Source organism: Eptesicus fuscus, chromosome 4 (assembly GCF_027574615.1).
Source record: "Eptesicus fuscus isolate TK198812 chromosome 4, DD_ASM_mEF_20220401, whole genome shotgun sequence".
In the NCBI taxonomy this organism is placed as follows: domain Eukaryota; kingdom Metazoa; phylum Chordata; class Mammalia; order Chiroptera; family Vespertilionidae; genus Eptesicus; species Eptesicus fuscus.
The window spans coordinates 87,452,651-87,480,208 of record NC_072476.1 but is presented as its reverse complement, the minus strand read 5'-3'; the positions used below and the strand labels follow the sequence as shown (position 1 = coordinate 87,480,208).

General features: G+C 45.9%; 1 protein-coding gene across 2 annotated transcripts in view; it reads right to left on the bottom strand.

The window, feature by feature from the left end:
• Nucleotides 1-15,597: 15,597 nt before the first annotated feature.
• UBE2QL1 (ubiquitin conjugating enzyme E2 Q family like 1) overlaps nt 15,598-27,558 on the bottom strand; it is a 34,425-nt gene continuing 22,464 nt past the window's right edge. Inside the window, exons 2-3 of one of the 2 annotated variants that reach the window (XR_008555892.1) lie at nt 20,602-20,656; nt 16,872-16,932 (exon numbers count right to left, since the gene is read on the bottom strand). Coding sequence is in view for 1 of the 2 variants with exons in the window: in XM_008161803.3 (XP_008160025.2) it covers nt 16,801-16,932 (132 nt within the window). In the remaining variant the exon portion in view is untranslated. Of the gene's footprint in view, nt 16,933-20,601; nt 20,657-27,558 lie in introns of both variants that reach the window. The other variant, XM_008161803.3, reaches the window with a different exon arrangement.

Below are 27,558 nucleotides of genomic sequence, written 5' to 3'. Positions count from 1 at the left end.
GCCTTAGGCAGAAACTCCTCTCCGCCTCCTTTGACAAATAAAGGAACAAGGCACCGAGAGGTGTAGATGCTTTAGTAGGTCACACAGCAAGTGTCAGTGGAGCTGGATGCAAAGCCCGGTGGTCGGTCTTGCCATGCTCCCTCCTCCCCTCTTCACCTCTGCCACCTGCTTTCTTGTTCACGCACTCAATCAAAACATAAAAAGTGAAAGGACTCATGAAGCCACCCTGGTCTTTGTGTTGGTCCCAGCCAACGCTGTGCAGCTGCACACTGAGAGCGCTGGGTCAGCATCCACAGAGCACTTTCATTTCGTTGTTGGTTAAAAATAGACATTCTGCAGTTGGGTTAAAGGGAAGCGGAGGCTGGCAGACACCTCTTTTGTCTGGCACTCTTGCCTTGCCGTCCTGGGAGAGCAATGGTCCTACCCTACCACTTTCCTGTCCTCGGGCTGCACAGGAGACGTGAGACAGCTGCTTCTGTAAATGCCCAGACCACGCAGGGCTGTGCCCGCAGGATGCTCTGCGCCCCTGAGATCCATGGGTTTCAGATTGTTCGCTGCTGGCTGTGTATGGTGGCTCTTTGCAGAGGCCCAAGGAACAAGGGGACTGAGGTTTCAGCTGCCTTGGCGCCTGCCTCCTGGGTACAGCACCTTCTGCGGGCAGAGGCTGTGGAGGAAGAGTAGATTGTAGCTTATGGTGGCATATATAGTTCCCTTGTCCCTGTGCCAACTGATCCAGGAGGAGCACTGGACAGGGAGTCAGGATCAGCGACCCCATCCCAGCTGCCCATCAACAATTCCTTGTCCTGTCTGAGCCCCACTTTCTCCATCTGTGCAGTGGACAGTGTTGGCACTGCACCTTAGAGCCACCTGGGTAGCCTTTAGATGTCCCCCCTGCACCCCTCCTCCTCCCTGCTTGCCAGGACATTACTTCATGGGCCTAGGCAAGGCCTGGGCATCAGCATTTCAAAGGCCCCCTGTGCATCCAGGGCAGGGAACCACAGGCTGGATGAACCCATGGGGTCCTCTAATTCGACAATTGGACACTTTTCTAAATTTTTAATGTGGAAAAATAAAGTTCCCCAAACAGTTGATCTTGTCTGACAAGGGAGAAATATCAGTAAACTTATTTATTCAACAAACTTTTGTTTACTGCTTGGGGGAAGGTGAAGTTGACAGCTCGTGTTCACCCAGAGGTGGTGGAGTAGAAGCATGTGAATCAGCAGTGCCTGGTCAGAGCTGGGGCATGAGGAATGTCGGATGAGATGGAAAACCACAGTGGCAACCGGATGGGGTTCTCGAGAAGGAGGTGGAGCTGGAGGGACTCAGGCACTGCGGGCCTTACCGGGCGAGGACAGTGCGGCTCAGTGTGGCGCTGATGCGTACCATGGCATTACTTGCTTAGTTATCGTTTGTCCTTCATTCACTCATCCATACTGTCTTTACGTCTGCTCACTTGACTCTGCTTTCTCTTTGATAATAAGTCCCCAAAGACACGGGCCCTGAATTAGATTCAATCAGACACCCACGATAGTCAACCAGACATCAACCCAATTTGACTGAATTTTTCACTTCTGAACAGTCTCAATATGCTCACCACATTCTTTTGATGATTCATCATTCATTTGAGAATTCGATAAATATTAATTGAACATTTTCTCACTTTGCTTGGTGCCATGGTGATAAAAAAATAGGTCAAGCATGTATTCTGTCTTCTCCAAGGAGTCAGACACATGAATAACTTTAATATAAGATCAGTGTTTGCAAATTATATGATCATTTTTCAAGAAAAACCAGTAGACTCAACAAGTGATTACAATAACAAGAAGGCTTAGCGATGTTAATGGATACCTGATTAAGTAACAAAAATCAACAGTGTTTCTTTTTTTTTTTTATCAACAGTGTTTCTTGATTCCAGAAATAACCAACTAGAATACAATTACTAGTAAGGTATTACTCACAATGATAACAAAAAATATAAAGTGTGTAGGGATAATCTAAAACTATATGAAATTTCTGTGGTGAAAACTTAAAACTCCAGTGATGAACCTAGAAATTGATGTGAATAAATAGGAAGCAATCCATGTTCCAGAACTGATGACAAGAAGACACTTCTTTCTAAATTAAGCCACACATCTAATGCAAGTCCAAACACATTTGTAGCTGACTTTTTTTTTTTTTGAGGGACTTGATAAACTTTCTATAAAATCTGTTTGGAATCTCTAAAGGCTTTGAAAAAGAAGTGGAAGAGGGGGAGTTGTCCTGCTAGATATCAGGACATTCTGTAAAGATGTAGTAATAAAAACAATGTGGTATTTTGAATGAAAAAAAGGACCCAATGAAATAGAAGACAGAGCTCAGAGAGAGACCCTGTACACATGGGAATATTGTATACAATTAAGGTTACATCTCCTTAAAGTAATAGAAGGTAGTGTAAATGGGTATCTTTGTAATACAGAGGTGAAGAAGGACGTGTTAAATAAAACCCCCAAATACTATATGACAAAATAAACTATTAAAGAACTTAGTTATACCATGGTAAAAATTTTTGTTCAGTCCTGATTGGGAGAAAATATCTGTAATGCCTAAAAACAATAACTGAAAAATAAGTTATTCAAGGAAACACTGAAATGAACAAGAAAAAGTCAAGAACCCCAATAGAAAAATGAGCAAGGGTACAAAGAGGCAATTTACAGAAGAAACTTCAAAGAGTGTAGAGTTGTTTAAACTCACTAGTAATTAAAGAATTGCAACCTGGAAAACACTATCACTTTGAACCCATTAAAACAATCACTTTTATACCCATTAGACTTGCAAATATTTGAAAGCTGAGTAAACATTTGTTCCCAAGGATGGAACACTCTTGTATTTCTTGGGGAGCATAGACTAGTGAAATTCTTTAGTGCAATCCATCAGAATTTAGCAAAGTTAAGTATATGAATACCTATGATTCAATAGTCCTGCTGCTATATGTGGGTCCTAAAGAAACTCTCCCTCAATCACCTGTACTGTAATTGGAGGTGAGTCTTTTGGGTGTCCCAGCCCTGTGGGAGGCATCTCATCTAGGGTTTGTGTCCTGTCCCCGTGTATTCAGACACACAGACACCTCTGGTGACAGAACTCAGTTAGGAGGTCCTGTCCTCGGTCAGGACCTCCTAACTTTTCTGTATTTGGTCTCTAACCTTATTTGTTTCTTCTGAGAATTTTCCGTATTTTCCTGTGAGCTCAACTATGCATTTAAACATGCATATACATATAAAATACCCAAGTTTTTTAGGTGTGTTAAAATGGGAGGGTGTTCAGAATTTCACCTCTCCCGGATTTTGCCAAGAAGAGAAGCAGTCTGAAATTAAAATCAATCCACTTCGTGTGGTCCCATTAACACAGCCCTGGCAACTCTAGCAGCTGAATAGATGGGGATGGATGGAGAGGATGCGTTGGTAGCAGCCAGTGTGTCACCCTCTTGGGTACCAGATCTCTTCCTCCTTTTCAGCCACCTTCTCTGCAATGTGAACCCAGGATTTTAGGTGTGTGTTGGTTAGACTTTGCTTGTTTTGGCCCAGAACTGCAGCTTCCTGAATTTGTCTTCGTCCCTTAATTCTGTGATGTGTGAAATGAGCTCTCGCACCAAACACTGGCCTTCTGCAAGCCTCACAAGCATTCCATCCATGGTTCACCTGGCCACTGGGTGAGAGAATTGCAGAGGTTATTTTCAGGGTGGGAGTTCCATCCACCCACCAGGTGTGCTGGTCTCCACCTGGCATTGAGATGGAGACGCCCCTTGGAAGGAATAAGGGACATCTTGGGAGACTGGAGGACTCTTTGGGTCGACATGATACCGGCAATTAACAATCTCATGGGACAGTTGTCTATTGGCTTAATCCATTGGATGATCTACTCTCTCTAGTCTTCCCACAGGACATAGTGAGAGACTGGGGAACCACATGCACCCTGCCTGCTTCCAACCACCTGTGGGCATAGCACAAAATGGGCAGAGGAGGGTATGTATGTCCCCTGACATGTTGACTGACCACACAGCCTTAAGTACATCTTTACAACAAACTCCTGGACACACCCAGCCCCTCCCTTCACCCACCTGGTCCTGCTGAGCCCGAGTCCCCTCACATTTTCCTGAGCAGACACCTGCCACCTCCCATCGCTGGACTCCTCTGATCCTCCAACTATTCCCGGTCCCTTTGGCCTCTGCTGTAATTACTCCTCTGTCTGGAATGTTTCTGCCCAGTGCCCAGCTCAAAGGCAGGGAGGTCCCCCTGACCACCGTCCGAGCCCCCAGCCGACCCCAAATTGCTCTAGCTCATGGTATTTATGCTCATCTGCATGTGTTTCTACTTCACTGGGGCTCCTCCTCCAGCAGAGGCCAACTTTCAGGCCTGCACAGGATTTATTTTGTTCCCAGAGCTCAGTCTGGGGCTTGGGCACCTCAGAGGTCATGCCCTCTGTGGGGCCCCTCTACCCATCTTGTTCCCCCCTGCCCCCCTTCTCCCAGGTTTGGGCCAGGGGCTAATAGTTCAGGTGCTCCTAGACCCAGGTCCCCACACCATTTGTAGAGTTTCCCACACCTGGCTTGCTTCTGCCAAAGTCTCTTTGTTACCCTCTGTGGCCTCAGCCTCCCCTGTGAGTGCCCAATTTCCTGTGCATTTAGCTAGATGAGATTATCACAGACAAGCCTGGCCTAGGTGATTCTGTTGTAATTAACCTAGTTATTAAAAACGGGAAAGGAGCAAAGGAAGGCCAAATGTTATAGGCATGCAATTTGGGCAGCTTCCCCGGGAAGCTAAAACTTTACATTCCCCAAGGGTCCAACGGAGGGAAGATAGACCCATGCCCAGTAAAACTGGAGTGACATAGGAAAGGTTTTCGTCAGTCACACCTGGGAATAAGTCATTGGCCAGAATAGATATGGCCACTGCAAGGGCATGAAATTTGGAATATTTAATCCCCTAAACAAAGGAGGTAGGGCTCTTGGTTTCTCTCGGCTCTCTTGGGACTCTTGTTGCAGGGGGCGGGCTCTCTTGGCTCCCTTGTATTCACCCACACACAATGGACTAATGGACTGGAACCAGCCTGATGCTGAACTGGACCCAGCGGCAACATGGAACAGAAGCTCTGGACACTGCTTTGCTTTTAGCTCTACTGAAACCCCAGTTACACTTCTTCCAGGACTGAATTAAGGGAAATGGGACTTTGGAAACCCAGGGATGTAATTCCACACAAATAAAAATCACTCATCCTGCCCAAACCCATTTGGCTCAGTGGATAGAGCGTCGGTCTGCGGACTGGAAGGTCCCAGGTTCGATTCCGGTCAAGGGCATGTACATTGGTTGTGGGCACATCTCCTGGTGGGGGATGTGCAGGAGGCAGCTGGTCGATGTCTCTCTCTCATCGATGTTTCTGGCTCTCTATCCCTCTCCCTTCCTCTCTGTGAAAAATCAATAAAATATATTTTTAAAAAAAATCACTCATCCTTCCGTGAGAGTCCCAGAAAATTCTTTTTATCGTTAGAACTCTACCCCCAGCACTCACTGAGGAATGGGATACCCCAATTTCCCCAATAACACAGGGATGTACTCCATGGCTGGCTGAGTTTGTGACTGTCCAGGCCCTTCCTTATAGGCCACGCTGCCCAGGTTTTGGGGGATAGGACACCCATTGGGATGCCTTTGGGGGCCAGAGTCTGCCTTCCACACTAGGTCAGGCCTCTGCTTCCACTACCCTGAGTGGGTCTCCACCTGTGGGCAGGTTGTGCCTGCATGTAGTACAGGTGTGTCCTGCTGCCCTGCACCACCCCACTATGAGCCTAATCTCAGTTTGTATGCTGTCTTTTCAAATTTGTCCTCATCACTGAGAATTCCACTCCTGAGTCACCTGAAGAAGGGCAGCCCCTGGGTAAATGAGGTGCTGTGACCTGTGGTTTCTGGGCCAGCTGAGCTTTCTGTTAGGACTTCAGGAGACCTCCCCAGTTAACCCCACACCCCTGCAAAGTGCACACATGGCGCTGCTATACTCCTGCAGAGGCTACTGGGGATGTAAAGTTTTAGTTTCCTGGAACCTTCTGGAACCTTCCTTTATTCCTTAGTCCCCTCCCACTACTCTATATCAGCCTCAACATAAATCTGGGGTCTCCTATCCCACCCCTCTTTATTCGCCTGACATAGCAGTAGCACCTTAAGTATTATAATGCCCCCCGCCCCCTTCCTTCCCCATGGCCGACACAGACACTCTCTTGGAGGTTCATAACCATGCATTTTCACTTTCTGTTTTCTTACGGCTCCCTCACCATTTCTCTAAAGTAAAAAATAACGGGAAATAGATATATCTTTCTCCTACTGAAATGGAAAAAAATTTAAAAAGAGAACTCACAGAAATAGAATGGTAGAAAGCTCAAGTGGGCAATTTGGGCCCAGTCTGTGTGAATTCTGTGGTTTCGGGGCCCACGCAGCCTTTCTCGTAGCTGGGCCTCTTTGTTCTGACAGCCCCGCAGACCCGCTGGGCCCAGTGAAATGCAGATCTCCGCCCCGCACCCAGAGCAGGACAGGAACCCTTTATTGACGCATCTCTTACTTCCATCCAATGTTCAGAATTGTAGGGAAGGAAAGGAAGCTTTTGAAAGAAAAACATATAGTTCTCCATATGAGAGGGAAAGTAAATTACAGGGTGAGCGCTAGATGGATATTTTTGCCCAGGTCCCGCTGGGTGGCTGGCTCGTGTTCTCTTTGCCTTGGAGAAGGGCCGTCCTCTGTGTTAGGCTGGGAATCGGAAGGCATGTGTCCAGCTGTGGGCTGCTCTCAGCAGCAGACCCCCACTTGGCCACCCCCCCGAGCCCTGAGCAGCGTGGTCTGCAGGGTCACCCTCACAGAGGGAACCACCAGAACCAGGTCCAAGTGCAGAGGCACGTCTGCCCCTCCTCATCCTGGTGCGAGAGCCTGATCCCACTGCAGCTGATCACTTCACACCCCTCTGAGGCTCCTGTAGTCCTGGCCTGGATCAGCTTTGGGAAAAAAAGTAATTAAACTCTCCCAGAACCACCCACACGTTGGCACATGCCGTTCGGAAGCTGCCAGTGTCAGAAAAGGAGATGAAGCCGAGCCCCTCTCTTTCCTGGTCCCTAGTTCCTGTCTCCTTCTAATTGAAATGTTCTCTTTTTAGTTAACCCTTCACCAGGCCTTATAGCACCTATTATGCACAAGTCAGGCAGAGCAGAGTTGTGCATAGGACTGAATCCTGGTGGGCAGATGGGGATGGGCAGTTGCTTTGAGAATGACAAGCACAGGGATTAATGTGGGGGGAAAATCCCATATGGATTTGTTTTGGGAGCAGATTGAGCCTTCTGCTGGTGGACAGAGAGAAGCAAGTACCCACGGTGGCCGGGAGAACCTGAGGAAGGCAGCAGCCTTTCTCTCTAGGCTTCGGGCAGTGCTGCCTTCGGAGGTCCTGAGTGTGTTCAGGCCCAACTAGTGGGCCTACTGTGGGCAGGGTGGACAGCTAGGGGGCTTTGTTTCTCAGTGGGCAGAGATGTGTCCTCATACAGGGCTGGTGGGTTCCCTTCCCTGAGAAGATATACCTTTTTATACAAAAATTGGTGTTCCTTTCTCTTCCTGCTGATGTTCTAATGGTCCCAGAAAATGTCTGCTCACAGCCAGGGGGGTGGCAGGCAGTGGAAGGCGATGAGTCAGGACTGTGAGGAGGCATCTCCGGGACCAAGTGGTGGGACAGGTTCCCTGGGCTGGTGCAGCACACATCTCCCCCCAGGGGTTCATTACTTAGAGCAAACTTGACAGAGGGAAATCTAGTTAAAGGAAACGGTGCACTGGGTAGTTGGTGATTCATTCCCCAAAGGAGCCATCATGGGAACTTCTACTGAAATGAGCTGACCTAAAGAGGCCTTCTTGGACCAAGCAGAATCGGGGTGGCCATGCCTCCCCCCCTTCCCCAAAGCCTCCACGGGGGAAGAAGCGGGCCCAGTGTCCTTCCTATTTCAGGGCTTTGGGTGAACTGACCCAAGTGAGTGGGGAGAGGCACAGCTAGGCCTGAACCCCACCCCAGGGCTGGGATGCTGAGATGGACCTGGGCTCCCACTGTGGAGGTACAGTGCTCGTGGGGGAGTAGCATGGACAGAGCTCTGTGGAGAGAATGACCTACAGGTCACAGAGGAGTGAAAAAAGGCTTTGCTATAGCGTTCGTGGCAGGAAGAGCTGAGATTTGGGTGTGCATAGAAGTTTCCACATTGACACCTAGAGTGGGCTTGCAGACTCATCACTGCAATCTCTCTGCACATCACCTTCTTCCTATGCCTCTGTTTCTCAAGTCTGCCTCTGCCTTTCTCTTACAAGGACACTTGCCATTGGTTTGAGGGCCCAGCTTAAATCCCAGTTGATCTCATCTTGAGATCCTTGACTTAATTACATCTGCAAAGACATTAAAAAAAAAAAACTAAGGTCACATTTATAGGTTCCTGGAATTAGGGGGTGGACATAACTTTTTGGGCACCACTATTGAGCTCAGTACTATATACATATATATGTATATTTTCTCTTTATGTTCCAGGATAGTGCTTAGTTCTTAGATGTATCACATGTATATGTGTGTGTAGATATATTTTATACTTTAAGGCAACATGACTACAAGTAAAAGATCCCCATTTCTGGTCTCAACTTTATAATAGATTAGATAAGGACCCTGGACCCTGAATTTAATTTCCTGTACCTTAAAACATCCTTACAAAAAAAAAATGAGATCTTGAGGTTACAGTTCCCTTGTCATAAAGAACCTTTCACCTTTGGAAGTGATTGGAATAGGCTAGTTTTAAAACCTTCTATGTGACAGGAGGGAAGTGTGTTTGAACAGGCTCTGAGTTTAGGACTCAGCCTGGGGCAGTCTGAACCAAATTAAACGATAAGGTCATTTCCACTGCCCCCCAAGGCCCTTTCCAGTTTATTTATTAAATAAGTAATTGGCAGGGAGATTAGAAGTTAGAACCTTGGATCTGTTTCCCACACTAACCTTCTAGAGTAAATGTTAGCAAGCTCCAAGCTATCATTTACCCAAAGCAGCCTCTAGTCCCACCGTTTGAATGTGGTGAGATCCTGGATGCCATGATGTCCAGAGCTCTGGGGACAGCTGACAGGACACAAGACCCCAGCAGGTGAGAACAGAGACCCTCCCGGTGGCTCCAGATCACAGAAGAGAGGAGATCAAGGAGGCAGCGTTGCATGGAATACTGTGTTGTTTCAGAAATTATAGTTTATGGAAAAGCAACACCATAAGATGTAGAAACTAAAGTGAGAAGAAAATCCTTGAAACAGTGAGACTAAGATTCCATAAATCAGGTGTATGTGTGTGAATTTGCTGTAAGAAGTACCGTCAATGCAAAATGATCTTTAGTATTTAAAAGGGACCAAGTCTGAAGGGTGTTTGCTACAAATATTCCTTGGAGTCAGAGGTTTCAAAGTTGTTTTAGGATTGACTTAATGTAATGTTTTTGTGACAGGAAAGTAATCGACCGTGTTGAAGTGAAATCACATTAGAAAAATCAATTACGCTTTAAATGCCTGTTTCCCATCTACAAGCTTGGCATAGTACTCTACCTCGCAGCGTTGCCTATAGGGATGATATGAGAAGATAGTTCTAAAAGGTCTTTGAGAAATTAAAAACTTTTGAAGTGTAGAAAAAGAAAAGATAGGGATGGTCCTCCATGGGAAACTTGTTTAGAATTATTTGATTGGATTTAACCTTCAAAATTATTAAAAAAAACTTTTCATGAGTAAAAACAAACCAAACTCTGGCATAAGTTTAAACAAAACAAAACAAAAGTATTTTCAACAGTCACTGAATCCTGACCCTGTTGCCTCTCTCATGCACGGTTATCCATGATCCCTACAGAAGGCTGAACAGGTAGACTTTAACTCCATTTTTGCAAACAGACTCTGTGCCCATCTACCTCAATATCTCTACCACTTCCCTGTGTCTAAGTAAGAGTGACTTGTTTCCATTAGAATGTAGCATTTATTCTGGCATGGAAATAAAACTCAGTAGGACAAACACTGATGTGATAGACAAAGCAGAGCTCATGAGCATGCATTTTCCTCAGTTATCCTACCAATACAGAGGCCACACCTGGAATTCTCAGTGTTAGGATCCAGGTGCAGTCCTACTGGTTCTTTTACTGTTGCTTTAAGAAAACTATGTCCCTGTACTACCCATGCTAGCACAGTCAATGCTCCCACCCAGCTAGGGTTGGAGATCTCTGGGTATTGAGTGACCAGGCATTCATCCATCTCCATCACTCAAGAGAAATTCAGAGCCTATTTTTAAAAAAAGATTTTTAAATTTATTTTTTTAATTTATTTTTTTTTAGGAAGGGAGAGAGTGAGAGAAAGAGAAACATCCATGAGACAGGGAAATATTAATGTGAGAGGGAAACAAGCCAATGTCCTATTGATGGTGGATCTTCCATGTCTTCAACCAAAGAAAAGGATGCAGATTCACGGGAGATGAAATGAACAACATGAAGTAGAGTCTAACAGCCACCTCAAGCTGTCAACTTGACCATGCCAGTTCACCCTCATTGTTATTTCCAAAATCATGTGTTGAGTATCAGTTACATGCCAGGCATGGTGCTTCATGATTCCCACACATTGCCTGTCTTGTCACAGCAACCCACAACAGTAGATATTAGCATCATAAGTGAGTTTGTTAAGTGAAAACATAGAGTCTTGCAGCCTAAGTTCCTTATCCACAGATGATAAGAGGCAGAGGGAATTCAAGGCTGTTTGATTTCAAAACCTATGTCGATTAAATATGAAAATTATCACAATCTCAGATTTTAAATGAAAAAATGGGCTCTTGATTGGAAAACAATTTCAAATATTGACACAAGTGTGGAGAAATCCCTCTGATAAACATTTAAAATGAAAACTGAAAGTCAACTTCATGTAAAAAGTTAGTTGAGGTATCCTTTAAGTAATTGAGTTTAGGAATGTGAAAATTGTCACTTTGCAGAATTAATGCTCTCTTACAGTTTCCAGAAAAGTAACTCTGTAAATCAGTATTAGTTTAGGATATAGTGTTGTGCTAAGCACACAGTCTCAATTAAGTTGAGAAACTTTAATGGGGATCTTTGGCAACCACATTAATAAATCTTTATAATGCAAATGGAAGCTGAAGCAAAATCTTCTAAATCACACTGCTGCTTAATTAGATTTGGTTCAGTTACATTTCATTGACTTTTATAGAGAGCTAGAGGCCCGGTGCACAAAATTCATGCATGGTGTGTGTGTGTGTGTGTGTGTGTCCCTCAGCCCAGCCTGCACCCTCTCCAATCTGGGACCCCTCGAGGGATGTCCGACTGCCCATTTAGTCCCTCTCACAATCTAGGACTGCTGGCTCCCAACCGCTTGCCTGCCTGCCTGCCTGATTGCCCTAACTGCTTCTGCCTTCCAGTCTGATCACCCACTAACCACTCCCCTGCCAGCCTGATCGATGCATAACAGCTCCCCTGCTGGCCTGATCACCCCTAACTGCCCTCCCCTGCCAGCTTGGTTGCCCCTAACTGTCCTCCCCTGTAGGCCTAGTTGCCCCCGACTTCCCTCCCCTGCAGGCCTGGTCCCCCCCCCAACTGTCCTCCCCTGCAGGCCTGGTCACCCCTAACTGCCCTCCCCTGCTGGCCTGGTCACCCCCAACTGCCCTCCCCTGCATGCCTGGTCCCCCGCAACTGCCCTCCCTTGCAGGCCTGGTCTCCCCCAACTGCCCTCCCCTGCTGGCCTAATCACCCATAACTGCCATCCCCTGCCAGCCATCTTGTGGTGGCAATCTTGTGTCCACATGGGGGCGGCCAGCTTGTGAGTTGGAGTGATGGTCAATTTGCATATTACCTCTTTATTATATAGGATACCCATGACATGCTTTAAAACACAAACAAATCAAAGTACAAAAGATCAGAGGGCACCACTTGATAGAAATCTACCCACAATGGACCACCGAGGATAATGCATATAGAAATCACAAGGAATTCTAACAAATACTGAACATAGAACATGCAAGGACACAACAAACATTCCATGGAAAGACATCTATTGATTTTAAAGTCTTGCTTTTGAGAATCCTTGTTTTTCCATTAGGACAGTACCTCTAGACCAGTGGTTCTCAACCTTTTTAACCCTTTGCACTCGCTTGCTTTTTTCATCGAGCTGTTACCAATGCTAACTGTGTCGAGTCACACGCGACATCCGAGTGCAAAAGGTTAATGCCACGACCCTTTAATACAGTTCCTCATGTTGTGGTGATCCCCAACCATAAAATTATTTTCGTTGCTACTTCATAACTGTAATTTTGCTACTGTTATGAATCATAATGTAAATATCTGTGTTTTCTGATGGTCTTAGGCTCTACAGCAGTGGTTCTCAACCTGTGGGTCACGACCCACAAGTTGAGAACCGCTAGCAGGGTCGCCTAAGACCCCATGGGTTGAGAACCGCTGCTGTAGAGCTTAAGACCATCGGAAAACACAGATATTTACATTACGATTCATAACAGTAGCAAAATTACAGTTATGAAGTAGCAACAAAAATAATTTTATGGTTGGGGGTCACCACAACATGAGGAACTGTATTAAAGGGTCGCGGCATTAAAAAGGTTGAGAACCACTGCTAGACTATTTGACTTGTGCATTCACCCTCTTCCAATAGCCGACATTTCTTTCCTAGTTATTTTATGGCATATGCAATTTTCCCTCTGTTCTTTTGAGGACCACAAAATAGGACACCTTTGGAAAGAGTACACATGAAAGCCACAGTGTGAATTGTGGTGATAGTCTACATACCAGTAGCCCATGGTATGTAGATCAGCAGCCTGCCATAGTCATATGGCAACTGGGATCATGAAATAAAGTCACATCAGTTGGGGAGGCAAGCAGGAATGAAACCAAGCACATCGGGTTGCAGCAGTTCTATTTTAGTTCACTTAGTGTCATCACCAGTGGTCACCTGAGATCTATAGATGCAAAGTGATGGTGTGTCTACAAAGGAGGACAGCCACTTAATTTGCTCCAGTAGAGGAACAGGGAAGTGCCAGAGTTCATCAGCAGTGGGAAGCAGTGCAGGTATTTATTCCCTCACCACATACTGCCTTACTGACCCAAGCGGGTGACCCCAGAGGTTGACTCCCCCAGTCCATTCTATTTGTCTAGCCTTGTTATGACCTTGAAATAAAATCTTGCTTCCCCTTTGGATCTACACTATGTTCAAATACTCTGCTTTGACTGTCTCTTTGGCCAGCACACTTTGCTCCTGTGTTTCTTCTGGAACAAAGCTAACATTGCTTATTGCATTCCTGGATGTCAACTGTATTTATTTGGCCTTTCTAGTTCGTTGACCACATCCTGCAGGTCAGATAGGCCCTGGGATTGAGCGATATTCAATACTATGTAGACTGGAGCCTGCCAAAATCAGAAAATAAGGTAGAGCCCAGCATAAAGCTAAGTAACAGAGTTGTATATTATTTTAATGACTTTGGAGGGAAAAACAAATACTGGTTGTGATCACATGGGCTGAGGTCCAATTCCCTCACTATAGCTTCTCTGAATCAGTCAAGAGTGGAAAGTTGGCCCTTTGCACCAGCTTGTTTTTGACACATAGTGGATCACTTCGGGTGTTTCCCAGCCAGCTTGGAAGACCTGTGGCTCCATCCAGCAATGGGCTAAGCATGTGGACCATGAGAATTGCCAAATGGTTCATAGGTGGCATCACCAAGGATCAGACAGCACCAGTTGGCTTAGTTCCTGCAGTTGACTTTGGAAAAACCACTCAATAACTCTGAGCTTGTTTCCTCCACTGGAGAGTGTATGAAGTTAGACTAAGTGGCCTCCCAAATTTGTTGGTTATACCCTCCTCTGAACTAGCACGCTAGTTCTGCTTTTCCAGAAAGCAAATTCTATTTAAACTTTGCATGCTGTTAGAAGGGTTCAGATAAAACAGTGGAATAGAATTCTTAGGTGTGTTGGGCTGTGAGGTTGGACTGCATCCTGCAGATCTGTAGATAGGGTCCCTGCAGGTGAGAAGTGAGTGGCAAGGAGCTGCCCAGTTCTCCCTCCAGGGCCAGTAGGACAAAGACCATGCCCTCTACACAGGTGACTTCAGCCCCCCTGCCCAACCCCATTTCTACACCAGTCCTTCCCTCTTGCCTAGCTGCAGCTGAAGCCTAACTTACTCTGTGAAAACTTCCCTGGTTATCAATTAGAAATCCTCTGCTTGCAGTGTTAGCCCTGTAGTTAGCATTTAGTCTCCACTCACTTGTTGCTGGTTCCTGTTTGTTTTTCTTGTCTTATGAGTGGAGACATGTATTACACTTCTGTATTCCCTATATCTGAAGTTTGATTCATTGACTTGAAGTAGAGGTTTGGAGACAGAAAGCCAGTATATGATGACAAGGTAACTGTAATGAATCGTTGTAATCATTCAATCTGAGCCTTTATCCAAGTGTGTCCTAATGAAAGCCTGTTATAATGTAAATTTCCCAATACCAGTGAAAATGACATGTAAAGTGTATATGACAATTTTGGGTTTCTCAAGCTCCTTCCCTCATTTTGTAGCCAGTTCTCACAACAACTTTGCATGAGTTTACAGTCGAGGGAACTGAGGCCCAAGCAAGTAAAGTGACAATTTGATTTCCTATCCCCTCAAGGGTGGCATCCCCTGAAACAACATGCACAAGTTCTTCCACAAGCTAATAGACGGCACTGAGGTGACCCAGCTTTGGACAGATAGAAATATCTCCAAATAATGCATATGGTTCCTTAAAGGAAGTCACCTTTAATTTTACATTAAAGAGGAAACTATCTGGAAAGAAATGAACTCAGGTGCTTCCCTGAAAACCTGTTTCTGTCCTAGCTCTTTAATGTCTACAGTGTGGTTCGATTACAATGAGTAACCAAGGGTCCCAAACCACCCGCTAAATGTCAGGTTTCCAGAATGGAGAATTCCTCTGTGGAGGATCAGATGAATGAACGCTTAAAGTTCATTGTCATCAAATTTCGTGACTATTGTTACTTGGAGGGAACTTGAGCAGGAGGTCAGACATTCTCAATACACTGCTGTTTTGGCTGAACAGAGCTGCGTGTGTTTAGAGGGCACATAAAAATGTGGTAAAAAAAAAAAATAAACAGCAATAAAAGGAAGATTTGGTGAGTGGCCAGTTGTGTTGAGGGGACTCCACTCTTGTCCTGTGAAGCGAGGTTAGATTTCTGACAACCTTGGACAATGAGCAGGCAGTTCCCTGAGCAGCCAAGACTGGCTGAAGAATGATTTCTCTTCCCTCAAAGTGGTAAAATATAATTGGCAACATTCAAGTTTGGCCAAATCATCCCTTTATGTGCCAGTTTCTAGTTATCTCCCTAGTTGCTTCTGGGGACCATTTTAATCCTTTTGCAAAGACTACGGGTTCCTTTGACCCATCTCCTAGCTCTCACTGCAGATGGCTGTCGTGCTATGTGTGGTATTTGAAATATTAAAATAGTTAAGATAGATTAAATATTTGAAATAGAAGCATGGCCCACAATGACTGGATTCTCGAGGCAGTGTGTCAGGTATGCATGATTTTATTTCAAATGTGTCCAGTAAGATTTTCCACTTGGGGTGAATATTTTTCCTCTTCCTGCATATGATTATAAACAGTATTTCTTCATCTCATGGAGTTCCTTAGAACGTTCTAAGTAACTTAACAGAAGACAGAAATGAAACTGTGGGGAGATTAAATAACAGGAAGTTTATATCACAGCGGGGTGCTCACGCATCCCAGCCTCAGGGGGACACACAAGTGACTACAGGGTGAGGAATTAAACCCGGTCATGCAAGTCGTCGGACGATCACTTGGTATCCTTTGGCAGTTCTGGCATTCCCTGTCACTAGCACACATGATAAAATGAGTCTGATGACTTCCGTGAGTGGAAAACTGTCTTTCGTTTTTGGTGGTGGCTTGACCAGCAGAGAGAAGACAGGAACAGAAACCGGCTGTCGGAGGAGCATCTCAGGATATCGGAAGAGACTGTCCACATGTCCCCCCACTTTGCTCTGAGCCCCAGGGAGTGCACACCTGGCGTCTGCAGGGTTGTGTGCCCCACTGAGGCCACACAGCCCTGCCTCTCACCTAAGGGCGCTGGTTTCTCTGTGGCCACCACCCCACCAGCACAGAGAGCACATCTGAACCAAGAGGGCAGTTGTGTGAAATCACTAGAACCTGGCAATATTAAATTTTTGTTTTCATGAGCCAAAGGTCATAGCACAAATGAGGTCTACATGTTGTCACAGGGGGCCATGGAAAGACACATCTTTAAGTGATGCTGCCCTGCCAGGGAGAGAAACAGAGATAGAGGGCACAGCGAGCATGTACCGGCGGTGCAGGGCGCTCCTAGGGAATATGAGCGGCGCCACGGACACGGAAATGGGTCAAGCCGCGGGCGTTGAGTTTCCTGCCTGCTCTTTGGAGCTGCTGTTATGGAAAGAAGCTAAGGGCAATGGGACCAGGTGGAGGGGCAGGTGGGCCAGGAAATGTCACCAGCTCAACATTTGTTCTAAAGTGACTTAGAGATGATCATTCATTTATGATCGAAACTTAATCCCGAACAGCTTTTGCTCCCTCTTTCTCTCTGTAAACACATCTGTTCATAAATAACTTAAATGTCTCCTTGGCATTCAGGATTCAGTTCCGCTGGAGTAAAAAAGGATGGAGGATGCTCAGCGTGGAGGAGGAGATGGCGGGTGTCTTGAGTGTGGAGAGGCCTCGGTGCAAACATCAGCCATCGGAGACTGGTGGGGTGACCCAGCCGTACTTTTCATGTGTCTTCACCAAACTCTTAAAGGTGGCTTCCGCTTCCTTGCGACTGAAGGACTTTTTTGATTTGCCGGCCTTTCTACAGATGCGCCCCTGTGTGAGAGGGAAGAGAAACCAGGTTAGAACCCCGGCAGGAATCCTGTTTACCACCATCTTTGTTAAAACCGGCCAAGTTGTGGTCCTTCCTAACGCCTGAATGGGTGTGATGCAAGGAGAGATACGGAGCATTACAGCTTTGGTACAAGGCGGATGGAGGGGTCCAGCGCTGACAAGCTTCTGGGGCAGGGGGCTGCTGTCTTCACAAACCCGGGCACTGGCTTCTTCCGCACATGCTCCTCCCAAGACACCGGAAAGCATCCTCCACCAGTTGCTGAGCTGGAGGGCCAGCTTTATCCAAGAGCACCCCTGCAGGACCCAGCGTGCCCTCTCCAAGGCAGATAACGTCCTAACTTCCTTCTCTCCCACCAAAGATGCCTTTAATGATACATTTCAGTTCCTCTTCAATAATAGTAGAGATTTCTATGTTTACATATACATGAGCATATTTATATATTCACACACACACATTTTAAAAATCTGACTTTTAAAATTTAAGCTCGGGAGCACTCAGTGGATTTCTTATGTCATGCCGCTGGGAAGCCGCTGGTGCGGGAGGTCTGTCCTCAAGTCCTCAGCGAGGGGGTAAAGGGCCAGTGATTCCTCACACAAACTTGGGAGATGAGTGGGGGCCCAGGAAGCCTCTTGGGCACATTTCCTTGCACTTGTCTTCCATTAGCCCCTCCTTGGAGACCTGCTGGCCTTTCTCAGTGTCTCATGCATTTGTTGCTGGGGTGGAAACACTCTAGAAAGACTTGGCTGAGTTTCCTCCACCAGCAAGTGCATGCATACTATTCCCTATGCATACTACTATAAACTTCTTCTAATTTGCTGGTTGGTTAACTTCAAGTGAGCTGCTGAAAGGGTGAAGGAAGACTGGACACTGCTACGTACTGACTTCTAGAAACTTCCTCATGTCTCACCAGGACATGACTTCTAGTTTTAATTTTATGATTCCCTCTGTTGCTTATGTGTATACTTATACTTGATAAAAGGGGACCAGCCAAAGCTAATACATTTATAATCATTATCATGGCCTGAGATCAAAGTCCAAAGTTACTTCATTAAACATATGCAAATGCAACTTGTAGGAATATCAGCATCAATTTCTGCATGAGTAAGAGCAAATATTATGGTTTTTTTTTTCATGAAACTAACATTCTAATCACCTCTAGGATTTTTTACTATAATACTGAAAATTTATGGTGTAATTTGAGAATCCTGAACAAAAGCAGTCAAATGCAGGTTCATGATAATCTTGAAACGTTCTGTTGGCTTTTGGATGAACATATACACTGCCTATTGTTTGTGAAAGTCCCAATTGTTACAAAAATAACAACAGACAAACCCCAATGAACAGACCACTCTTTGTGGCCTTGTCTTCCTGGAGAGAATTATGAACATAAAGTGTCAGTGCCCAGTCTATTCAGCAACCAGGAGACAGCGCCTGCTGTCAGCTAGTCGGAGGTCTCCACGCCTTCACTGCGCTCAGCTGTTACAAAGAACTCTGCTCTCCTCTCCAGTTTCCTACACCCCCCTCACAGTTAACAGATATGTTTTCACAGATTGCCTGCCCTCCACTGATTGGCTATTTAAGTATCATCCAGTGAAACACTGAACTTGAAAAACTACCATTTGCATTTCCTGGCTCTGCCAGGGTGGCTGAGCTTTTTGCTGAAATGCCCATGAGGTGCCCACTGAGCCAGGAAGGGGAGGACCACTCCATCCATCCAGGGTCCCTGATGTCGCCTGGCCATGCTGCTGTTGAACTGGTTCCCATTCTTACTTGCAGGGTCCAGTCTCCTGGAATCTGGACTTTGAGGAAACCTTCAGCCTCACTGCCCTGACGTTCTGTATTTTCCTCTATAAAGTGGGGACAACACTCACTTCACAGTATCACTCGGAATGTCAGATAAGATACTGAACTTGGAAATACTTTGAGAATTTTTAAGTATATATAGTTAATTAAGAACTATTTTCCTTATTCTCATAACATACATATTTCTCCCTTGTCTGTTTCCATTTAACTAATAACAGAGTCTATTCTGGGCATTTTTGTTAAAATAACTTTTTTTAAAAAGACCAAACATACTTGTATTTAATGCTGAAAGACCTGGATGTTACAATTACTCAGCCCACTGTGATCCTGTTGTCATTAGGAGGTTAGATAAATAAAGATTCTTCTGAGCCACAGACTGTAAACGTAAAATTATGAACAACGTAGGAATCTGAAGAATCTCAGCATAATATGGATGCAGAACAGTGCTAATGAGAATACAGCTCTCTGGGATTGTGTCTGTCAAATAAAGCCATAAGTTGGTGCTTTGGTTTGACCTTTTTGGGGGGCTGATCACAATGGTCAACTTGAAAACATTTCTACACAGGTAATAAGTTTCCCCAAACTCAGGTCCTCAGTTCAGGCAAAAATCTTACAGGGTTTTCATTACCCCAATGTGCACATTGAATTTCAGTCTGGCTCTGTTCTTTATGCATTTCTCTCATCCATCCATCCATCCATCCATCCATCCATCCATCCATCCATCTATCCACCCTCCCACCCACCCACCCACCCACCCACCCATCCATTATGTTGGGTGCTTAAAAGACAAAGTGATCCTACCCTTTAAAGCCTAGATCCATCATGGTGAGTGAATTGCATATGTCACAGCTGCTGAGACAGAAGGGGCAGATCAGGGTTGCTCAGCCTCAGTACTGTTGATGTCTGTCATAGGCTGGAGAATTCTTTCTTGTGGATGAGGGAGCGGGCTGTGGTGTGCATTGTAAGATGCTCAGCAGCACCTCTGGCCTCCACCCACTAGATGCTAGCAGCATTCCTTGAGATAAGACAATGTCTAGACATTGTCAAGTGTCCCCTTGAAATCACCCCTGAATAAGAACCACTGATGTACAGAATAAAGATGGGCCAGGCCTAGCCAGTTTGGCTCAGTGGATAGATCATTGGCCTGTGGACTCAAGGGTCCTGGGTTTGATTCTGGTCAGGGGCACATGCCCGGGTTGCAGGCTTGATCCCCAGTGGGGGGTGTGCAGGAGTCAGCAGATCAGTGATTCTCTCTCATCATTGATGTTTCTTTCTCTCTCTCCCTCTCCCTTCCTCACTGAAATCAATACAAATATATTTAAAAAACAAAACAAAAACAAAACAGGTGGTCCAGAGCAAGGAGGAGTCAGATCATTCTCTGTTTAGCAAATAATTGCTACAAGTCTTCCCCTTTAGGCACGGTGTTGGTTACTGGGACTGCAGCACTGTCCAAGGTGGGAATGAGTCTGGTTCTCATACAGCTGTGGGGAGGGGAGGGAGTGTGGAGAGAAAGTCTACCATGGGAAGAAAGAAAGGAAAAGGTGGGGAGAGGGGTAGTGTCAGTTGTCTGTGCATCCAGAATGATTTCTATGTCTAATGACATTTGAGTTGAGTCTTGAAATATGTGTGGGTAGATGTTTACCAGGCCCTAGTGGTGTGGGTAAGGGGTCCCAAAGCAGAGGTTGAAACAGCCAGCTATATTTAGAGAATGATGGGCAGACACTTGGTAAAGCTAGGGCACAGAGTATACGTGTGTGTGTGTGTGTGTGTGTGTGTGTGTGTGTGTGTGTGAGCGCATGTGAGTATGAGTGTGGGTGTTGTGGTGGGGGATGCAGAATTCAACAGACCTGGCTTCAAATCCCTGCTCCAACACTTCCTGGCTGTGTGACCTTGGGCGAGTTACTGTAAAATAAGCATATAATAGTATTATATGACACTGGATTTTTATAAAGACTTAGTAAGTTAAAGCATATGATATGCTGGGCACAGTGCCAGGCACAGGGCAAACACAATAAGTACTGCATTTTTTAAAAACTATCAGAGGGCCTTCTTCTTTGTAAAAGTTAGTTGCATTATTTCCTTTAGATAAAAATACAAAAAAAATTATTTTTTTGTTTAAATATTATGACTTGGTTTATTTGGTCACAAAAATGTCTTTAGGCAAGTCCAATATTTGGAATTTTGTGGCTAATTTCTCAACTTTTTAAATAATGTCCATTTTAACAAATGCATTCATTCTGTATTTCTCCCTTGATTAGATTCTTCTTCTTACGTTTTTATTTTTCTTTGCAAACATACCTTCGTGGCATTTTTGTGTGTTATTTACCTATGAATTACAGCCTTCTGCTCCTTTAAAAATAAATTTCCAGACAATGCATGTAAAGTTTTGAAGTTCCTTCACTCATTTCCTGGGCTGGATTGCAGAATAGCTATTTGTTTTCACCGTCTTAGAAAGTGTAATTGTTAGTCTAATGGCACTCATAAACCCTAACCCCTGTTACGTGGGTTGCAAACGCATGTTGGGCTCCTTTCAGGCAAGGCAGACTTCTTAGAGGAGGCTGTTCAGGAGCTGGATTCAAAGGTCAAGTGGAATAATCCAGCCAGAAAGCAGGAAGCCAGGAGGAGATCCAGGCATTTGTGTCCAGGTGCTCCTGGGAGGAGAGAGAGGGAGGAGGCAGGAATAGGAGGCACAGTAGTTCCCGGGGCAGTATGAACAGCGTCATGGTGTGTGGTTTCAAACAACAAAAATTTATATTATCATGGCTCTATGCAGTGCTTGGAGCTCTCACATCATGCGAGATGGACATGACTGAGGGTCCACAAAGGGAGGAGCAAGGGGCTGTGCCTCTACTCTGCTCTCTAGCTACGGGCTTGGAGCAAGTCGCCCTCTCTGCACCTTGGTCTCCACATCTGAACCATGCGCCCACTGTGGTATGGGTGAGCCTTTGGACAGGGAGAAATCACAGGCCTGGTGTGCAGGGTGGCAAGCGGGCATGTTGGTGGTGCGACCAGTGACACAGGACAGCTTGCAGGTGACACTGTCTTAGGAGATGCTCCAGAAAGGGGACTGGGGAGCAGTGGGGGGTGGGGGGGTCGTGCAAGAGGAGAAGCAGAAAGCCATGGGTACAGGGGCTGGGCAGGCAAGGGGAGTCAGGGAGGATGCAGATGGGGGCCTGAGTGCTGGGTGCCAGGTCAGTGCCCGAAAAGCACTGGTGCCAGCCCTTAGCAGGAAATGTGATACTTGCTTGATTTATAATAAAATCAGAACTTTATAAACTCTTCTCGACCTTATCTTTTTAAGCAACCTCTGCACATTAAAGAAAAATTTGGTCCTTTAGAAAAGTGCAGCTTAATAATAAAGATGTCCCAAGACAGTAACCTCTATTTCCCACAGGTTTATTAAGTGCCTGCCACCCAGCAGACCTTGCGTATATTGCTAGAGACACCAGGTGACAGCAGGTGAGCGAAATGCGCAGGGCTTAGCCAGGGCCTGGTGGGTGGTGGCAGTAGGTGAATGAATGAATGAGTGCAACTGGCCAGATCCCAGCTCCCTGGCCTAGAAGGGCCATAGCCCAGCTCTCCAGTGGCAATGACTCTCAGCAGAAAAATGCCAAGATGCAAAGCCACTTCACTCAAGAAGAAATGTTGCCTTAGTGGAACATTCTAGAATTTTCCATTGAGAAATATTATGTAACCACAGGCTCTCTCTTAAAGTCTCTAAAACATTTTCCCAAGTATTAGGTAATAAACATCTTCAGATATTTGCTTTTAAATTTGTGAAACTCTCAGGATGACAAAGCCAGCATCAGCTTTAGAAGAACTTGGATAATATTCAATATTACCATAAAAAACCCTCAAGCCACTGGCAGCACCAAAGACACAGTTCATGGATATTTTTGATGCTTGTGAAACACAAGGATCTCTTCCCTCTACATTTTACAGAAAGTTCCAGCAATTATTAATTCTGTTTTGAGATATATCATATTTTCTTGGAAGAAGCAAGCAGAGAAAAAGGAACTTTTTGCTGAAAATTTAAATATCAGATAATCATTTCAAAAGTATTTCTTTGGAGATTCCACTCATACTTATACTTCTGCTGAGGCAGCCGGGTCCCAGTGGGTTTCATTAGCGGCACTGGAGCTCAGCAAGTGACAGCCAGACCTACTTATTAAAGGCACTCGTGGCTCTGTCTAGCGCTTGCTGGGTGCCAGGATGGGGCTTGAACACACTCATTAAAACCTCCCTGAAACCCCACCAAGTGGGCTGTGCTCTCATCAACTTTGATTTATGGATGAAGAGACAGACACAGAGAGCTCAAGGACGTGCCTCAAGTCACACAGGATGCCAGCGCAGGACGGAAGTCCACACTCCGTACCCAAGGCCCAGCTGGCTCTCAGAAACATGGAGAAGGGTCTCAGAAGTAAGAGAAAAAAAATGAGATACTGACCATTCACAAATACTGCCCGCCCTGGCTTCCCTTCCTTCCCCCACTCTCCCCCCAACCCTGGATGGAGGATGAGTCAAGGTCACTGAAGGTCCTCTAGCCCTCTGCACCCTCTTTTCAACCTGGAGCTCCTGGCCTCCATCCCACATTCACCACAGAGCTTGTTTAAGCCCCGCGCTGATCCATGCATTGCATCTGCTTCCACCCCGAGAGCCTGGTCTCTCTGCCCCAGGCGTGTGGACCCTCCTGGACTCTGGTACCTGAGTGATCAGAGCAGAGGGGCCACCTTCATGAGATGCTCGTCCACTCACAGTCCCTGTTCCTGCGGACCACCGGCAATCCATGGCTCCATTTTTTGCCAGATGCAGAATGCAAAGGAAGCTGCTTGTGACAGGCCAAGCCAAGGACACTGTGTTCCATTTCCACGGCTAAAACACCTCTGCTGTGCAAAACAGCCACTCCTTCCATGTTTTCTACTAATGAGCTAATTCCAGATGCCTCCTCGTGGGTTCGGAAAAGTCCACCCTCTACCTCTGCTAGCAGGGACTTCATGAGTTTGACAAAATTATCCCAAACTAGGTTGATCTGGAAAAATTGCATCAAGAAGCAACACAAGATTTTCGCAGAGAACCAGGGTAGCATTGGCATCGTGTTTCCACCCTCAGGATGGTTTCTGGTTTTAGGAGCCATGTCTGTCTGGGCGATTTATGGCGACATTTCACAGCTTCACGATCTTCCCCAAGCAGTGTGACTTGCAATGACAGAGAAAGTCGCCACCACAACAGTTAACAAGGCAACTTTAAAAAGGGAAAGGAAATTCTACAACATCGAATAAATAAGGCTGATGAGATTTTGGAATCATTGGGTGTCTTAAGATATATTTTCTGGAAAAATCAAAATGTAAAAATGTTATGATTTGGGCAAAAATGTTTTAAAATATATATTACTTTTGAGAAGAGTCTGTTTTGCTATAAAATCACAGCAATAACAAAGACTCTACATGGATTACAAAAAAGCAATGCTCATAGGGATATGAAATTTCACCTCTGGCCACTGGTGATGTCCCATTCCTGCCTTTCACGTAGGACAGATCTGAGGAGGGGATCAAGGTCTGCCTTCGGCTTAGTCCTCCTTGAAGTGCTGAGCAAAGATGGGACTCATTGTTATGAGGGCTTGGATGCAGCCTCCTAGAACAGCCCTGAACACTTAGTTTGTCTCCAAAGAACCACATAATCTAGGTCAACAGTCCACTCCATCTTTGGTTCACATATGTCCAGGCGGGGACTCTGGAATTCTCACCATCAGCCTCCACCTCAATCCCAAATGTCAGTCCCCATCCTGCCAGTCACTTGCTCTAGGCCAGCCACTGTTGCTTCTGAGTGGAGACTGTCAGGATAAAACTCATCACCTTTCCCCCCCTGAAGAGTTTTCCTTTCACCTCCCTATTTTGAACAAAGCTCACCCAACTTTCTATCCAACCATTTCCTCAAAGTCTGAAACCTCACCAAGAGCCCCTCAGTCAGAGACCTGCTGGCAGAGCCAGTTCTTCAGATTTCAAAGATGGAGGTGGTGGTCATCAGGAATGCCAGTCACACCTGTCTTGGGGGGCAGAAAGTGGGGTAGCTTTCCACAAATTCCCCACCTATGCCCACTACACTTGCAGCAAACCTTAGCAGGCTACCTCCAGTGTGAGGGCTAGGTGTGAGTGTGATGCATCAGGAACCCCTGGCATGGCTGAAACCATGAGCTTGGCCTAAGATGGCAGATCCTCCTACATCAGCCTGACTGGGGGGTCCACAGACTGGAGCCAGGCTCTGTTTGTGAGGCTCGGTGGGTACACGGAGGTCGGGTGGAGATGCACAGGAGATGGGCAGATGTCCAATTAGTCTGAGGCAGAAGGCTGTGGGGGGCTAATAGGTGTGTGAGAGGTGTGGGGGTCTATCCTGCTGGCCCTGTCCTCCCAGGGAATGGGACACCCTCATGTGACCATGGGCCTTCAGCACTGATGTAAGCTGGTGGTCCCAGAGCTCATGGGTTAGGCCACTCGGGTAAGGATGGGTGGAGGCAGGGATTTCTGAGTCCCTGGAGTTGGGGTCATTGGTTTTCACTTCTCTCTACCCCAAGAGGGGGCCACTCCTGCCCTGTGAAAGCAAACCATTATTGGTGGCAACCAGTGTCCAGCAGAGACAATGGTGGTTTGGCTTTACAAATCCAAAGTATGTTTTCCTGCTGAGGAATCTAATTAGCAAGTGGGCATTGCACTCTGCATAGACCGAAGGTCACTCCAAGGATGAAAAGAACCGAAAAGGATCACCTGCTACAGGTTTTGCATTCACCGAGCATTTCTGCTTCCTGTGTCACTTTCATAAAAACTGCCCTAAGTTTTGGGGCTGATTTGGCACACTTGAGGAATGCTGTGACACTTTCATGGCCCCTTTCTCCCCCGCCTCGAGTTTCTGCTTCATTGGACCATCCCATAATGCAGGGGTCCTCAAACTTTTTAAACAGGGGGCCAGTTCACTGTCCCTCAGACCGTTGGAGGGCCGGACTATAGTTTAAAAAAAAAACAAAACTATGAACAAATTCCTATGCACACTGCACATATCTTAATTTGAAGTAAAAAAACAAAACGGCAAAAACACCCACATGTGGCCCTCGGGCCGTAGTTTGAGGATGCCTGCCATAATGAGTCAATGCCCTGTCACCCTCCCACAAGCTCCTCAGGGCAGCAATGGCAGCCCAGCAGGACCAGCCCAGCAGGACAGCCTTCAAAAGGGATGCTCCCCCTGTGGGAAAACTGGCCCTCTATGTGCTGAAAACGTTGAATAACAAACACCTTGTAATAAACTCGACAGCGCCTGCTACATTTGCTAGAGAACACACTTTTGGTTGTTTTGTGCACCAGCTGCTAATGAGGCGCTAATGAGGTGCCAGGGTGCTGGATGCTGGAGGAGGCACCGCTCTGCACGAAATAGGAGGCAACTTCACCTCTGTCACCTCGGGCCATTAGACTGCACCTGCTGGGAAGATAAGGAGCTTGATCATGACAGCCTGAAGATTTCCAGACCCTCATCCACACCTGAGCAGGTGCCACCCCACATTTCGGGCCATTTCAGGGGTGTGATGGCTTGTCCTAACTCAACCAATCCTAGTGCACCTTACATTAAAAACGAAGTGTATCATAAAACAACGTTCTGGAGGATCTTGTGGTGAAATTCACCTCCTAGAACATGCTAGGGAAAGTCAGCTCATTTCCGCACCATGGACGTGTATCACAGCATGTCAGCATTCTGGGTCCATGGCTGGAGTTACTGCTCTCGTGTCACACCCGTCTCTTCTGACTCTCCTCTTGCTCCCACCTCTCCACCACCCCCACTCCCTGCCTTCCAATCCCCTCCACCCTGTACCTACCCCACATTGGTTTCTTGTTAAATAAAGAGCTCTGAGCACGGGGAGTCCACCTGGCCATGTGCTATGAATAACTGGATAAAAGTGAAGGATCCAAACCATTGCAGGGCCACACAGCATCATCCCCTGCTCCCAAATTTGCCGTTTGCTGGTGTCACACAGGTGATGGTTCTGGTGGAAACCAGTACATGCTTTTCCTGTTTACAAGATGATGCAGGGCATGAAATAGCTTACTCGGTGTTGAGAAAGCAAGGAGGTGGGGATGTGTCTGGAAAAGGTGGTGTTCTGTTACCATGAAATCATCTTATGATAGTAATCAAGGAAAAAAGTTGGTTCTAAATTCAAGTTTCTAGTCTCTGACTGAAAAGCTTAGAAAACTGAGGGACTGATTTTGACTGACCTAATAAAAATTAAAAAGTGATTTTCTATAGGCAACTGGGATGGCTATTATTACTTTTAGGTCATTACTTTGGGGATGCTCTGATTTCAACTCTATTATTTGTATAAGGGTGCTCCTACAGTACTCTTTCTTTTTGATTGAGTAAGAATTTTAATAAGTAGAGAAATGAATTCAGTCAGTGATTTTTATAAACATCACTGGGAATCTTCAAACAATACATACTTTACAATACAATACAGATCAAGTGTGTCCTAGTCAATGTTCAGAGGACTTTATGTATATACTAGTAACTGCTCAATCTTCACCAGGGATGAACTGGCATAACCTCACTCCTGATGAGGAACCTGAGGCACAGAGTTAAAGTGCCCAAGTTCACGCAGCAGATGGGTGGTGGAGCTGGAATCTGACTCACAAAGTTGGTTCCAGAGCCCCTGCTCATAACTGTACTGCTATACTAGAAAGAGTAACAACAAATAAGATGCCGAGTGTCATCTGCTCAGCTTTCGTCTAGAGGAGAGGCAGGGAGGGCTCAAACAGCACTGCTGCCCTCTG